This window comes from Megalops cyprinoides, chromosome 4 (genome assembly GCF_013368585.1).
Source record: "Megalops cyprinoides isolate fMegCyp1 chromosome 4, fMegCyp1.pri, whole genome shotgun sequence".
NCBI lineage: Eukaryota > Metazoa > Chordata > Actinopteri > Elopiformes > Megalopidae > Megalops > Megalops cyprinoides.
In genome coordinates, this window is record NC_050586.1 from 7,783,523 (window position 1) to 7,800,477 (window position 16,955).

General features: G+C 47.7%; 1 protein-coding gene across 1 annotated transcript in view; it reads left to right on the forward strand.

Moving 5' to 3' along the window:
* The window catches only part of lrrc75ba (leucine rich repeat containing 75Ba), a 39,995-nt gene extending 26,984 nt beyond the window's left edge, over nt 1-13,011 (forward strand). The window contains exon 4 of the mRNA XM_036525991.1: nt 12,148-13,011. Within this exon, the coding sequence (XP_036381884.1) occupies nt 12,148-12,754 (607 nt within the window). The 3' untranslated portion in view covers nt 12,755-13,011. The remainder of the gene's footprint in view (nt 1-12,147) is intronic.
* The last annotated feature ends 3,944 nt before the right edge of the window (nt 13,012-16,955 follow it).

Genomic DNA, 16,955 nt, shown 5'->3' on the forward strand with positions numbered 1-16,955 from the left:
GTTGGAACTGGTTGGACCCATTCTGCCTCAGTTACGCACTCAGTCCTCATCCACGGAACTGCGTGGCGACACTGCAGGAAGCTCAGCAACTGAGATTTATGTGCTGCAATGCCAGCTCCACGGCATCCTAGCCCACCTACCAGCGCATACATCTGTGTGTTTGGTGATCTGGTGTGTGCAAAATGCACACTTTGTGTGGCGTGTGCGAGACGGGACGGGAAAAGCGTTTTTTTGTTTTTCGACACGCACACGTACAGGTGGGAAGAGGAAGGTAAGAGGTGTGTCATCAGGTTGGCCGCACCGGGGGAAGGGGTATGGGTATGAAGGTTCGCTCACATGCGGAGACTGCCAGACTTGCCATCTCTGGCCCTGGCTGCATTTGCAGTCCAGCCCTCTAAATGGCAAACTGGGCTGCGACTGCAGAGGGCACATCGGGCTGGAGGAGATGGCGGGGGGTGGATCGGGGGCTGGAAAAGACGTGGGGTGGAACGTGAGGGGGTGGGGGGGTGTTGGGGGTTGGAGCGTGGTAGGGGGGGCGTGACACCTCTGTCTGGATCTGCCGTGGGTCTTCCCTGGCTTCGCTGGCCTCGTAATAGGCCTGGATGAATAATGGAGGGATGCTAAAACATTCATGCCTTTGCAAAAACAAAACCTTGTGATGTGAGCCATCGGGTCCGCTGGGGGGACGTGTGGAGAAAATGGCGTTGGCTCCGGGAAGAAAGGAGTGTAGCGCTGAGGGTAATCATTTATTCATGGCAGCCTGCACGGGGACTTAGCCCTCCACTTTGACCATTACCGCAGAGCACAGCAGGCACCTCTGCCCTTTCAATCCTGGGGGGTAGCAGGTTGGTTATTAAGACTGGCGCAAACTCGAATATCCCCACTGTATTATGAGTGGAGATCTGAGTGCAATTTAGTAGCTTTGGTGTAATGCGTATGCCGGATAAAAACCTCAGTTTGTTTGACATTTTTATTTCAGCTTCCAAATCTGAGACAAGAGCTGGTTGAATTGAGTCGAGACGGCGATAGAGAGACCGCTTTAACAGCTGACGCGGCGTCAGATTTATTTCAGTCTCCCAAAGTGACGACCTGGCGAAGACCATACCAGGTGGAAGCGCTGGTTTTATTTTTGCAGTAAATAGAGTTGGAGCATTAAAAGAGTGTTTTTTTTTTTTCCCTTTCATTTCGTTTCCCTTTCGTCACCCTGCATCCTGTCCTGGTTATTGGTCTTGGGTGTGATTTCCCTCCTCTGTCCACACAGCCTGCTGAGCCAGAGAGCGTGTGACAAGACAGCAAGTGGCAGTGTCAGGGTCTGTGCGGCGTTGGCGAGTGGGCGGTGCGCAGTTGGTGCGGGGAGTGTTGTGGCCCGGGCGTGAGCAGCATTGCGGCCTGGCGCTTCCTCCTCCCGGGACGCTCTCCCAGGCGCCCGCGGGGGGCCCCTTCCCGCGCACACGAGCACACGAGGACACACGTCTGGAGTCGTAATGATGAAGCGGCCTTGTGTTGGCGAACGCACCTCATTAGCCCCGGCTCCTCTGCAAAGTCGGCTCTCCTCCCCCCCGCCCGCCGGACCAGAGCATTGAGGAGCCTGGTCACATAATGCTGCTTGAGGAATAGCCGCAGGGCAAAACCCTGAACTGTGAATCCCATTCTGGCTCGTGGGGGGTTTTGACTGGCAGGAGTTGATGGAAGTGGCGGTTGAGGGCACGCCAGCCTCCAGGGGGAAGAAGGAAGGAGTGGGCACGGCTGTCTCGGAGCCGTCATAACACAGCCAACGGTCAAGGCCTTTCGCGTGCTCCCTTAACATTATGGGGGGGAACATAAATGCAATTAAAAGGAATAGGTGATGTCATGCCTCTCCGTGCAAATGTGCATGTACATGAGCGCGCGCAAGCAAGCTCGTTTCCAGGGTAGCGTATCGATTTCTCCCAGCCGGGAGGAAGGCAAGGTCCTGCATTTCACTTTGAGAGGAAGGTGCGGTTGTCTCCTCTTTCCCCCCTTTTTTCCGCCCACATAACATGCTGTATCAGCCAGACATTGGCAATCGATAACGGGGTGTCATCCAAGGGAGGGGCAGGCTGCCAAATGTGCCAGTGATTCATTCCTATCGGAGCGAGAAGGAGCTGAGAGTATGTTCCCCCCGGAGCTTGTTTTCAAAGTGGATGTGTCAGGCCTAATATCACAGTTTTAGCATACTTCTGGTATATTCATATATGTCCATGGGCAGACCTGTCAAAAAAATGTACCTCTTGTCACAACTGAGTGATTACGATTGCATACAGTGAATCTAAAATATTACCAGAGTATTGTTTGAGACTCCATTTAGTGTATTTATTGTAGCTCCATACTATTTGCATGCCATTTCAGCCGGCTCTGTATGGCACTTTGTCCTCAATTGCAAACGTTTAGTGACTGTACTAAATAGGGGGTATGTGCACAGAGAGGAATATTTTGTCATGCACGTTGACCTTAAGTGAGCTAAAAGCAAGTGGAGATCTTCCCACAGCTTAGCCTGCTGCAGAAACTCTGCCAAGCCCTGAGCCAACAAGGTGAAGCCCCCACTTTCCCCTGCACCACCCCGCCACCCCCAGGTCCCTGTCCCGTATTAATTAAAGTCCCTTTCCTCCCGGTCGCCAGCCAAGGTCACCCTGCTCAGAATCCCTGCCCTAGGTGGGCCAACCATCCAGCAGATTCATGTCAAACTCCTGGAGGGAGGGAGGGAAGGGGGGGGGGGGGTGACACTGTTATCCCTGGGAACTGTGGAGGAACAGACACTCTGTTCCCGGTGTGCGGGTTTAATGCAGACCACGTCGGCATGTGGCAGAGAGGCGAAACACGAGACGGCTCTCAGAATGCGGTGTGGAGAAAGCGGTGCCAACCGGAGGCTGCCCTGATCGGCTCGCTCGCCTGGCGCCGTGTGACACGCCTGCTGTCGTGTGGCGTTTCATGCGACTGAAGGGTGACTGTGGCAGTCTGTTTCTTTTAGCATAGCCACGGTTTCCCTGATGCAAATCCCCCCAGAGAAGAGGGGAGTCCTTATGCAAATGGAGGGGAGAGCAACATTATATTATATACATTACATAACTGTTATTTAGCAGACACTTTTATCCAGAGTGCCTTACATAGGTTACAATTTTATTCATTTATACAGCTGGATATTTACTGACGCAACTGTGGGTTAAGTACCTTGCCCAAGGGCACAGCAGCAGCGCCCCAGCGGGGAATCGAACCAGCAACCTTTTGGATACAAGCTCTGCTCATTACCACTACGTCACACTGCCACCCCCAGCGATACAGCAGAGATGTTAGAGCAACATCTGGAGAGGGTCTGTGCGGAGAAACACAGTCAGTGCTGCCTCTGTCTGGAAGATGAAGATGATGAAGATGAAGATGGGGAGGGGTGGCGAAGGCCGAACCCCCTTTTCTCCTGCGGGGGAGCTGCGGCAGCACGGGCTGATTAGAATCATTTGCGGCTGGAGACGGAATGAGCTTTTTTTCGGCCAGTAATAGGCAACGAGGGATAAAAGGGAGGAGAAGAAAAGAGACAAGAGGAGGGTTGAATGGGATCCTGTAATAGAGCGGGCTTCACAGCGGCTCACCTGGACCCCGCAAGATTCACATTAGAGAAGTAATAATGCGGGAGACTGCTCCTGTGACTCTGTACGCTGATAGTACACACACACACACACACATGCACTCACACACACACACACACGCACTCACACACACACACACACACAAACACACACGCACTCACACACACACACACACATGCACACACACACGCGCGCGCTCACACACATGCGCACATGCACACACACACACACACACACACACACACACACACACACACACACACACACACACACACACACACACACACACACACACACACACTAGATCCCTACAGCTCTCCCAGTAGCTTCACAATCCCTGTTAATAAGCATCAAGCCACATGGGGACTGATTTTTCATTTGCACAAAGACCCCGAAGCCCGTGCCATTTGACTGACGTGATAGTGAATTTTGGGATTGATTGTACAATCGTGATGCCATTTCCTGTGTAACTGGGATCACAAGAGCCACCTTAGATATGTAACTATCCTAAATCTCACTCCCTATTCAAACAGTATGTTCAAAGCAATACCTGTCTCTGTTTTTTGCACAGACACAATGGCTGTCTAGTTGTTAACACATGGAATAAATCCCCAGCACTGACTCCTGGGAAATGACATAGAGCTACATAAATAATTGTTTCTAGGTATTTGCTCTGTAGGTCTGCTTTCCAGTTGGATACCATGCGATCAAATGCTTTTGTAGAATATCAGATTTAAGTGTGTAACTTAGATTTGGTTTTATCATTATGCCCATTAAATAATGCATGAGAGAAAACCTTGAAGGCCCTCTAAAGTCTGAGGTCTGAGACTGTCAAGGGCTATTTGTGGTATTAAGATGTAAAATGTCAAAAACTTTGAAAAAAAAAAACAAGAGTGATTTATTCATCCAGCTTTCAGCCCATAATGATGTTTTGTCTAATAGTGTTAAAGGCATCCCAAAAGCAGTACAATTCCTCTATATTCTAGCACTTGTCTCCAGGGAACGGACTTCCTGGAAACGGCTCAGTAGAACACTAGTGTCTGAAAAGCTTGTGCGACGACAGGGCTTTTCCCAAGGTAACGGTATAAATACACACTGGTCAAGAACACCAAGTCCCTTTATTATAGCCACTTAAGGAGATTAGGCATTCACATTTTTTTTTGGCTCTTGTTTTATTTATTTATTTTTTCAAATTGTGAGAACGTCATTATAGCCACCATTTCCGAGCCAGGAGCGTAGAAGCCAATACCCTGCTGTCAGGTTTGGTTGGAGGGGACAGGGTTGTGGCATAATTCGTCTTATTTAGGTCACAGCAATCAGTTCAGCCCCTCATAGTATGGAGTGGGAGAGGGAGGGGTGGAACCATTCTCTTGCAGACCTAATGCGTTTCTCTTTTTTTTTTTCTCTTGGTCACAATCGCTCTAGTAATGAGACCGAGCTGAATGAGAGGTTTTTCCCCTGTCGACTCTCAGTGACATGCCCGGCGCCCGTACATAAGAGAAAATTGCGTTCCATCTGTGCTCTGGCGTGGCGTCTGCCGTTCTCAAATTAATAGTGCACTCAGGGGTAAATAACAAGCAGACGTGTATTAACTCTCATACTCTCTCTTCCTCTCCCATGTTCCCAAAGGCACGGTTTTAAAGGCACTTAAGCCTGCGTTTGGCTTGTCCGATGAGTCGTTTTTGCATGGTGCCGCTGCTGGCGGAAGTTACAGGGCGTTCCATGACACATGTCCAAGTGTGATGCAATTACCCGTGTTAACCTTATTTCGGCTCTTTGTCTGGTGAGAGAACTTCGGCTCATTCTCTGTTGTTCTGCAGCATGTCTTTGCGCGTGTCCCGCATGGACAGCGGTTTTACTCGCTCGGACTTCAGCTGGAAGGCGGTGGGTGTTCTTCGGCCGTGACTGATGCGTTTGGGTTTTACAGCCGGGGCGCAAGGCCGCGCAACGTTGTCATCTTCCTCCGCTTTAATTAATCCGGCTCGGCTAGCGCCGGCACCGCAAGAGGGGCTGACAGACTGATTTGTTCCTCCTGTTGCGAGATCACTCGCGGCTTCACTGAATTAATAATGCCGGCTGTCTGTGGCATGACAGGAAGCCATCATATGCGCCGTTTGTCCTCGAAAGCGTTTCTGTGCGGGGAGGGAACGCAGCTCACCACCCCCCACCCCCCACCCCCCCATCACAGGCCACGGCGCTGCTCCACAGTACTGCCCGCTCGAGACACCTGACGTTTGGTCAAGACCTCTGATGACTGTGATTACCTCTGACACAGAAGAGAGGAAAGACTCGGGGGGGGGGGGGGGGTTATTGTCTGACGTTCTCCCTCAGATCAGATTAAAGAGTGCCAGCTTCAGAGAACATTCAGAAGGTGTGTTTTGCTGTGTCACGATTGTATAAAAAGCCTGCCAAAATTTCCGCATAAGTAGCGACAGGTAGTGAAATAGATGTCATCATAACTCACTGGTTGCCGGGAGACGTAATGAGCTCAACAAGAAGAGGTTTTGAACTGTGACTAAATCTTGGGACCTGGGATGCTTCCAAAAGAACATGCCCATGATCTCATCATTTTGTCCAACACAATCTGCTGCATTTAAAAGAGTCCTCATTTATTTATTAATTTGGCTGAAGTTTTTATCCAGGGATATTGGAAAATGAGTTGCAACAACACAAATCATAAACAAAATCCATAGTGTGAAATTACACTTGAAGGTCATTTTAAGGGTAGGTGAAAGGGGAATCACAATTAACAACCGAAGCCATTCAAACCAATTTGCATGCAACAACCCCTGAAAAAATAACAGTTCGGCAAAATAATTATGGGTTATTAGACAGGAAAAAATTCTTTACAGTTATCATCATTAATGTAGACTATCATCATAAAGGTAGGCACTATTAGAAAGGTACAATAGCAAAAGAAATCAAAGGCACTGATTATTCGTGAGATCTGAGCTACAGATTATATTTCCATTTAAGCTTTTTTTCATCCTTTAATATTAATTTCATTTCTTGGCACTTTTAATTTCCATTAGCGACGATGGAGTTTTTTTTTCCCCTGGTATTATTTTACATGCGAGTGGAGTATAATAGGCAAAGCAACCCACTGTGATATCAGCACACATTCAGATCACAGCTACCATCACCCCCCCCCCCCTCCCCACCACCAGTCGACAGTAAATTGGTTGCAGGCCCGAGGCAGGCCTTCCACTGTGTCATTAAAATCGTATTCTAACCTGTAAAAGTCAGCACTAAAACGACATCAAAGCCAGGTGCCTTTTAAGCAAACCTGGAATGATGGCACACAGGAATGTCCAGGTCATACAAAATGCAGCCCGGATGACAAACAACTGAAAATGTAGCCTGCCCCGTGTTTGCTTTTCAAAAGACACCCGGCATTCGCGACTGTGAGGTACAGTCTCACTGACTAGGCAAGGAACAAATATATCCACACGTGCAATGCATAATGCTCCACGACATGCACAAGCTGTTTTGTGAACAGAGGCTGTTTAATAGACTTCTGTGTCAAGATATTTGAATCAATTATATATGTAATTGAAGGTATGCTTTCCCATTCATCTTTATCTTGATCTTATCAGGCATCCCTTTCAAGGGCAATTTCCAGCTTTCAATTCAACATGGGACCTATGAATACAACTGCTATTTACCAGTTAAGGAATTCAGGCGTCTTGCTCAAAGGGTACAACAGCACTACGCTGAATATGATTTGAACCTTCAACCTATTCATTGCAAGTAACATTCCCCAACTGCTACAGTAAAATTCTGCTTTTAATTTGCACTGTATACACAGATATCACACCTAACCAGAGGAACGTCAAGATGCCCCCCCCTCCTGCAGAATACAGAGCCCAATACAAACCAGACTCCCGAACAAGCTCTTTTCCAAAGAGTTCTAACCATTCTGTAGTGAACAGCTTTCCCCCACCCAAGCTTGGCTTTTACTGCATCTGCTTGCAATGATCTTTCCCTTGCTTGAAATTCCACCGACAGAAAAATGAAATGCCAAAGCGTTCGCCTGTTCAGTATTCTAAATGCATCATGTCAAAAAAAAAACAAAAAAACAATGAATTCCAAGCAGCAGAGGAAAGAGCCAGCATGCACTTCTCACGGTAATGACACTGTCCTGCATGAATCTGTCAAGAACCTCATGCCAAAGGTAAGGGGGTTTAAAATTTCTGAAATAAATTCCCACTTGCTTATAGTCAAGTAGTCAAATAGGAAATACTGTTTTTTTTTTTTAATCAACCAGCTGCCTCACCATTCAAAAGTTCAGACTGTGTGTACTATGCCAACAGCTTGGCTGTTGCTTTGAGTGGGAAAAACATTCACTCACAACAATTTGACTCTGCTGGTTGTACTGAAGCTAAGGCAAGCAGCGCCAGATGAGCTGTTTAGCCACTGCAGATATAATAACATCGCCAGGGGCGGGAAGGAGAGGACATCAACAGCAAACATGTCATCCTGTAATCAAAGCCCACCGCTCACACTTTTTCCTGGCTCGGCTGAGGAGAGAACCCCGCAGACTGGAATAGCGCTTTTATCTCACATAATGTTTCCTGTCAAAATGCAAATGCATGCAGATGCAGACTTGCTCACAATGCAGACATGAAAAATACAGGGCGCAAGAACGAGGGGAAAAATCTACTCTTTATACGAATGACACATCCTATTCATTACCGCCATACTAGGCTACCTTGCCAAATCAGCTTACACACAATAGAAGTGTTGACATTTATTTATGTTACGGTGAGATACTAAGGACTTTGCGTAAGCAATGCAGACAAAGCACAGCAGAGTTGGATTTGAGTCTGCAACCTTCTGTTCCTTATTCTTGTACAGCTCCAGCTCTGTTGCCCGGAACTTATGAAATGAACAGGTTGCACTGTGGGAGTACACGCTGTGCTCTAGAGAAGAAGCTGACAGTATGGCGGGGAGGGGCTGTGCTCCTCAGCGAAGGGCGTTGCACTTTGCAATCCAAGCGGTGCCAGCAGATGTTCTGGACGCACAGGATCCTGTCCTGAGCGCTGATCTCCAAGAAATGCCCAGGGCTACAGACTCCCAGCCCCCCATCGATCCCGGGCCGCAGACGTACCAGGCGGAGGTCATGATCTAAGCCTGCGCGGGAAGTATTGATCCTGCAGGCCGAGCAGAAGACAAACAAGCTGGCTAATGCTATATGCACATCAGCAAGCAGCGATGAAGCAGGCTGTGAATGAGGGCGATCAAGGCCTGAGACAGAGCAGAAGGTACGAAGGCTGTAGAGATATCAGCCACTCTCAGAGCCAGGAGAAAATACAGAGGGTTGCAACTGCAATCCATGGGGGTGCACAAAAAGTCATAAATGCTATGTAGACATTGGGATATAAGGAGACAACTGAGGGTGCACTGATGTCCATCTGGGGGTGCAGTGCATCCCTATGCACCCCCATAACGCCGGGCCTGATACCAGCACACCCAAATCAGCTCGTTTTTAAAATACAGCATGCCCTGAAGGCCCAGTTTGCACTTCATGGCCAGTATTGCTCTGTTTTGAATGGAGTTTGTCCTCATTGGGGTGGAATTCCATTGTCTGGGTTTCATTCCTTGGTTACCATGTCTCCTTTATGCTAAAGGGTACTACTACAGATATTATATATTATGGGCAGATATTCTGCACCTGCTTCCCTCTGTCGACCATACTTCTTTGTCCTTGAGGTGGTTCCGGTGCTCTCTGTATCACTGTAGGAACATTGGATGTTCTGTTGTTAGGCCATACCACTTCAACAATGTGCCTACAAACTGCAACACTTACAGCTCCGACAATACCAGAGTCAGAATTTTAAATGTGAAGAGCTGAGCACACAGAGCCGACTATCTGGCCAGTATATAGAACATCTGTAACGTTGAATATCTGTAATGGTGCCATGCAGGAGATGTTCACGGGACAAGTGGAAGTGAGTTTGCGAGATCAGAGAGACATGGGGCAGCAATGAGAGAGACACACAGGGCAAAGAGAGCGAGAAGAGTTGAGGCTGAGTGTATTAATTGTGGTCCACTCCAGAAATCAATAGCTCCACAAATCTTGGCCCCAGTTAGCTGAAGGCACTTTCCTGGCTGCTGCAGAACAGAAAGTGACAGGTGTAATGACCAGAGACAGGGAATTTATGAGTCTGCTGCAAAAGCCAGGCCTTACAGATTGTGTGTGTGTGTGTGTGTGTGTGTGTGTGTGTGTGTGTGTCTGTGAGGAAAGGAGGGGGGGGGGGTTGCAGATATGAGAAAAGGAGAGGGTTCTGCAATTATTAGTCAAATCTGATTGATTCTATTATTGAAACCAGGATCCAGGTCTATTTTTACATCATTTTCAAGTTTATGGAGAGATGTAGAGTCAGGGTGAGGAGAGAATGGGACAGAGAAGGGGGGGGGGGTAGTAACAAAAACCATGCAGCCATCTGGATTATAAATATTTCCTAGTCATCTTCTAAATTAATTTTTAATCCCACTCTGGCTGGGTTTTGTTTGGTTCCACAGGGTTTAATTAGTGTGATGAGAGGCATCAAGTTTAATACCGTGCAGTGACTGAAAAAATATTACATAATATCCCTTTAAACAAGTCTCAGGCAAGCTATTGTTCTCTGCATTAAAACAGCTGCTGGGAGTGGAGGGGGGGAGTTCCTCATCTAGGGGAGTGGGGGGTGGCGTTCGTGCTGAAAGCAATAACAGAAGGTTTCCACAGGAGGTTTCCCCAATTTGTATGGATTATATGCAAACAGGTAGCCAAGCAGCTGTGTCTTGAACCCATTGTGTGGCATGTCAGAAGCCTCCTTTGTGGAAGCAGGCTTGTTTTCAGGCAGTCTCTTTATTCTTTGTTTAACGCCATTGACTCCGGCGGCAGTTTGCCATTATCCTGCTTGAGTTGCTCCCGTAACGATCCTAAATTGGCCCAGGCGAGTCCCAGCCTCCCACACATCGCTCAGCGCTTATCTGTGTGCCCCCAGAAATATGGCAACCCACCCCCTCCACCGTGCCCCGACCTCCCGTCAGAAGGCAACTCAAAACCAAAACTCACCCCCCCCCCCCCCCCCCCCCCCCGCACCGGGGAGCTTGACCTTTGACCCCCTTGGCGACAAAGTTAAACTCTCTGTGTGATGACAGCTTTGAGCCCTCAGGCTGGCAGGCGCACAACCCAGGACAATAGGGACAGCCAGCTCACTTCCCTACACTTCCGCTCTCATTCCAGGCTGCTGTGAAAACTTTTTTTTTTTCCTCTGCCCACCATCCCTTCTCCGTAAATGAAGTGTGGAGTTTTTTTTCCCACCCACGTTTCTGCTCTGGTGCAGATACACAAGCAAAATCCAGCTCCCTGGAGTTTCCACATCAGCCAGCACCCCCTCCCTCCCCAAGGCCTACCCACCCCCCCCTTCCTCTGTTACAACATGGGTAACACAAAATGACATGAGCTGCAAGTTCCCAGGACACAGCGAGAACCGGGAAGAAAAACCTCCCCCCCCCCACCTCCCCTACCGAATCCACAACCCCTACTCTCTAACTACCCCTAAACGAGTGTGGGGAAAGAACCAGCACATTCTCTTACTTTGTTTTATTGTTTATCCTTTGCTGCCTTTTTCGTGGGAGTGCAAGATTAACAATGGGCCCCCCATGTCAATGCACTTCAGTGCGCTGTTTCCTCACTGGATCTTGAGTAAACGTATATCTCTGCTCAGAGACTTCCCCTTCTCAGGAGGCTATTTACCACTTCATTACAGTTGGTTCTCGAAGACGGCTGTGAGACTCATTCGCACAGCAATAGGGGGTTTATGTAATCTAACAGTCTCCTCGTCTTAAATTCGTTTTCAGTCATGGCACCAAAATGTCTGCCAAAAAGGTGCCGAGGCCCCTGCACTTCCAGTGGCCGCCATGTTTCACGGCAGTCTTAGGTTTACAGCATAATCAATGCGTCGTTTCCTGAGCTGTGAGGTTTGGCACGAGGCTCTGGCTGTGTTCATTTCCATTCATCAACCCCGGCTGTCATCCGCTAGCACTCCCCTCTCTCCCCCACCCGCCCACCCCGGCCCCAGGGAGCGCAGAGCCTTGCACATCAGCGGCCAGCAGGCACCGCGATCAATAGGCGGTGCGCTGACTGACACCTTTTTTAACGGCCTCTACAGCCGAGACGGTAACATGGCTCCTTTAAGATCAATAAGCGGGAAGAGGCTCATTAAGAGAGGACCTATGCAAATTAAAGCACACAATGAAATAATTTCAGCCAGTACAGTGAACACAGAAACAACAGAAGTGTGAACGCACTGTCAAGCTGAATGCAATTAGCTAGGTGATGGTCTCACGAGCAAAGAAGAAAATGAGGAATGAGGTGGGGAATGAGGAGGGAGAGAGAGGGGGACGGTATCTCGTGCCGATGCTGTGCTCACTGCAGTCATGCTAGTGCCTGTGCACTTCTCAAATATTCCAGAGTAGACAGGAGAAAGGACAAAGGTCAAACACAGGTGAAATTACAATCTCACTTTTCTTTTTTGTTTCTTCTTTTTTCTCCCCCCAGTCTCAAAACCACTCTGCAGAAGAAACTATCCAACGACACGGTCGACCTGTCCGGCATCCCGCTCTCCAGCAGGGACGTCCACCGTGTGGCCTACTATCTCCAGAACAACGGGGACATGGTGGCGTCGGTGGACCTGAGCTTCACTGAGCTCCAGGACGATAACCTCCGCCTCCTGCTGCCCTTCCTGGGATGCCTGCCCAAGCTCAGCACCCTGGCCCTCAACGGCAACCGCCTGACTCTGGCCATCATCAAGGACCTCACCGAGGCCATGAAGGACCCCAAGAAGTTCTCCAGCTTGGCCTGGATCGACCTGGGCAACAACGTGGATATTTTCACCATGCCCCAGCCGCTGCTGGTGGCCCTGAGAAGACGCTGCAGCCTCAAGAGCAGCCTGCCCACCATCTACGAGTACACCGAGGGCCAGCCCTACAGCTACCACATGGAGACCTCCATCGAGGAGGCCAGCCACTACGAGGAGGAGGAGGAGGAGGAGGTGGTAGAGGAGGAGGAAGAGGAGGAGCTGGAGGACAAGCTGGAGCTGGAGCCCTGGGGTATCGGCGAGAAGAAGGTGTCCCAGGGTTTCACACTGCACTACTGTGAGAGGTGATTCCCCTCCCCTGGGCACCACCACCTCCCTCCACCCTCAAATTCTGGCCCGATCGAGTTGGAGGCCTCCTCTCAGTTTGCAGTTAGCACCCCCCCCCCACCCCCCGCACTGTGAGCCCGGTTACCCGCATTGGTAAGCGTGAGTCAGCACCAAACATTCAGAGAACCTCTGTCCAACCAAGCACCCTGTAACGTCTCACACTCAAAAAAAAAAAAAAAAAAAAAAACAACACAAAAAACAAACGACGACAAAAAACAGAGAACTAATCTGAATGACAAAAGAAACTACTGAAGTGTGGCCATGCCAGTGACTTACTGTGTTGGTTGATGGTGCTCCTGGAAACGAGGTAAGGTTTCATTGGAGGGGGGCTGGGAGAATTTTGAGAAGGTGCTCCCCTTTGATTTCAGTAGCGGTAGCGGCGGAGCAAATCCCAAGGATCTCGGCGAGAAGGCTCAGATCAGAGGGACCGACACAAGAGCAGCATAGCGATGGAGTTTGACTGGAGCCGTAGACCCAACGGTGTTTTCTACCAGGACTGAGCCTGTCTCTGGCAGCCCGGGTCTAGCTCCACATTGTGTGTGCTCTGTTAATCTCCCAACAAAAGCTATGAAACAAGTTCAACAGACTATACAGCCGTCGACCCGTCACGTGACGCCAGCAAAACTGCAAAGTCAAGACTTTTTGCTCTTTCCCCCCCTTTCGAAACATTCACTTGTGAATACCCCACACGTCACTTGTGTAGATGTGAATGACGGTACAAAACATGGGCGCTGTTGTGTTGCAGGGTACTTTTTTTTGTCGACTGATGGTGAACAAAGCAGTCTTAGAAGACAACGGGTAGGATTCAACAAAAGACTGTTCACTAATTGTACACGTTTGGTCAAAATCTCATCACTCCTTTTTTTTGTGATGCAGTTCCTAATGATTAACTTTCTGAATATGTTCAGCGAAACGCAACGTACAGCCAAACGGCCTCATCCTGTAATTACGCACCGATCTGTACCGTTGGAATGAATGGGTTTGTTAAACACAATATATCGCATTGTACGCTTACAGGATTCGGAGGTACAGAATTAATGAAGGTATTCTCAGAGTGACAGTCATGTGAAGGAAGAATTAATTTAATGTGGATACAGATCATCATAATAATGGATGTAATACAATGGCCCTAAAATAAATCCCAAATTTAAACATGAAAGTTCTAAGACGCAAATAAGTTCTTTAAATGTTGTCAGAGGAAACGCCCCATGAGTGTTTGCCGAAGTTACTGGTCCATTCCCATCTTGTGATTGGACCTCTGTATCTGACATCACTTTAGAAGCAAGCAGGCGGAGCTGGAGAGGGAGGGAGGCAGACGGGATTTTTCCTTGATGGCACCTGACATAGCGCATTATATAAATGATGTGTTTTTTTGTTTTGTTAAAAAAAAAAAAAAAAATTAAAAAGAGATGAATTCTGTTTCTGTTCTCACCCCCTCTCTGATTGATCACAGAATAGAAATCCGGCGCAGTCAGTGGCAGAGCCGGCGACATGGTCGGCAAAGCTGCCAAGGCCTGCCAGTTTTGAGTGAAGCCCTCATTAATTATGTGGCTGTTTGGGGCTGGAAGGTCCGTCCTGGGTTCCTGTGTGTGGCTGAGCCATCTGTCCGCCGTTGACGCTCTGCCAATGAGCAGGGTTGCAAGGAGAGGGAAAGAGAGAGAGAGAGTTCCTCTTCTGGGGGGCAGCCCAGACAGGTAACAAATCACTGCAAAGTGGACCCAGGATGCTGGGCCCGACAGAGGCTGAGCGCACTGATTAAATCTGCGCTTTTGAGTGAGAGTCAGGGGGAAGGACTGTGTGTATATCATGCACCAGGGCGATTACAGGGCATCCTTCCCTCCCTGTTAGCAAGACTTTGAATTGTGTGGGTTGCAAGAGGACGCCCTAAACCCCCTAGGTGTGAAAGTATGTAGCATCACACATAAAACATATTAATGTACTATACTATTTAATTATTACCGTTGCAGGATGAAGGATTTTTCAGGTGCCTGAAGATTGTAATTTTCGCTGAGGTTTCATTGTGTGGGGTCTTGTGCTGAAATGTATCAGTGGTGTTCCCATGACTTTAAAATGTCAGATTCACTGTTCGACAGGAAAAGTGTATTTTTAAAAGAGCGTGACTTGACTGTTAAACATCAGTTAACCTATGGTCTTTGACAGAGCTGCTGTGGCGCTGTCAGCGTTGTTAGGTCATACTGATGAGCTCCATTGGACTGGCGGATATTCAGAAGCTGGTATCTGTCCGTTATTTCCTGGCTGCTCTGTGGGTTTGCATTGCACTTTATACACATACATGCAGATCAGAGTTTCCAGCCCTGCTGCCAGATGTCTCTTTTTTGTAGCATTTCAGGTTGTTTCTGCTGTAATCGAATTTGTCAGTATTAATGAAATAAATGCTATTTAAAAAAAAATATTTCAAATGCTGTAAGACCTTGAGTCTTGAGTGTAAGACCTTGAGTGTTAGCTATACGTTTATATGTGATTCAGTGATGAGGTGGCCAACCCAGACAAAACTAAAGGCACATTCATTCAGCTGTATGAATAGTCTGTACAATCGTTGTGTTAATTATTCACACATTAAGCGCATTACAGTAAGAGGTAAATATTTCATCTGTACGATCTGTTATGTGTTTCCAGCCTGTTTTGTGTGTGCATTTCTCCCACATCTGATCAGTCAATTGTGCTGCCGTTTTTAATGGCTATATGGTGTTCAGAGTCATGATTACTGTACAGCCTGCGCAAATGATATCAGCAGCTCGCCGCGTTGTCTGTAATTTACGGCGTTAGTGCTAGAACATTGTGTCATTACGAGTTCTTTCGTTGTTCCAAGATGTAACAAAACATGACCATGTGATTGCAGCCTTTCGTGTCACTAACGACTCGGAGGAGATTCGACTCGTTATTCTGGAAAATGAAATGCAATCAAGTGCAAAAAAAAAAAAAAATTGCAACACGAAATGGCCGACAGAAAATAATAAATATAACCAATGAAGGTACAATAGCCTTTTTCAATCACATTCTGTTTATGGTAAATGTGAAGAGGATCACAATGCTGCATAAACACCTAGTGTCAGGCATATTACCTCAAATATGGAAGCTGGGAAGAGTGAGGAATGAAAAATGATAACAGGATTCTAACCTTTTATGGGAAGGACATTCTTTCAGCATTAGGTCAGAAACAATTATGTTTTGGTCATATCTGTGTCCACATGTCATTTTTTAAATAAAAAAGATAATCAATTTTCATCTGCATGTAAGCCATGGGTCGATATGTTCATGCAGACTTCTGTAAACAGAACATGAATTTATAGCTTGTTCAATAAAAACAGTCAATTGCGAACTGCCGTTTGTGTTTTCTTTTTTTTTTTTTCTTCTGAGAAGGGAGTACTCTGGGGTAAACGCAGCTTAGAGGCATATTACCGAAGAGACCTGAAACTGGTTCACACATACATCTGGAATCCTGATGCGTTTTGTTGGATATGCAACAAAGGGGGGGTTGAGCTGTGGAGGGGGGGTGGGGGGGGGGGCATTTGTCTTCTGAGTGGGATTGCACAGACAAGTGGTTGCACGGAATCGTGGGTTGTTCTGACCGATTCGTGGCTATTTGTCAGCACAGCCTTGCAGCCAAAGACCGAATTGGAGTGTGTGTGTGTGTGTGTGTGTGTGTGTGTGTGTGTGCCTGTGTGTGCGTACGTGCGTGTGTGTGTGCTTGTTTATGTGTATGTGTGCGTTTGTGTATAAGTGGTTCACAGTTTACATTTGAGGCGTTCTCACGTTCTAATACATAACAAGTTTGCGTACACATTTAGTAAGTAAGGTTTCCAGTGATGTGAAACTTTAAATGGAGCAGAAAATAATTCATCAGAGACACTAGAATTTGTAGCGGCACATCAGCCCATTTATTGGACCAGCTTGGGTTTTACAGGTGCAACTGAGCTGAAGCATTCCACAACAGCAGAAAGAGTAATACTGCTCTGTACTGCTGCCTTTATTTCAAAACACAGCATTTGAATGTTCATATGTTTGCCATGCAAATTCCCCTGAACTGAAATATGTGATCACAGATTATTGCACTGCGTTTTACAGTATTTCTTAAAAGCAGGTGTTCTGTGTTGTATTCATATTGACTTAAACAGGAGATTGTGGAGAAGCTGGCCAAAAT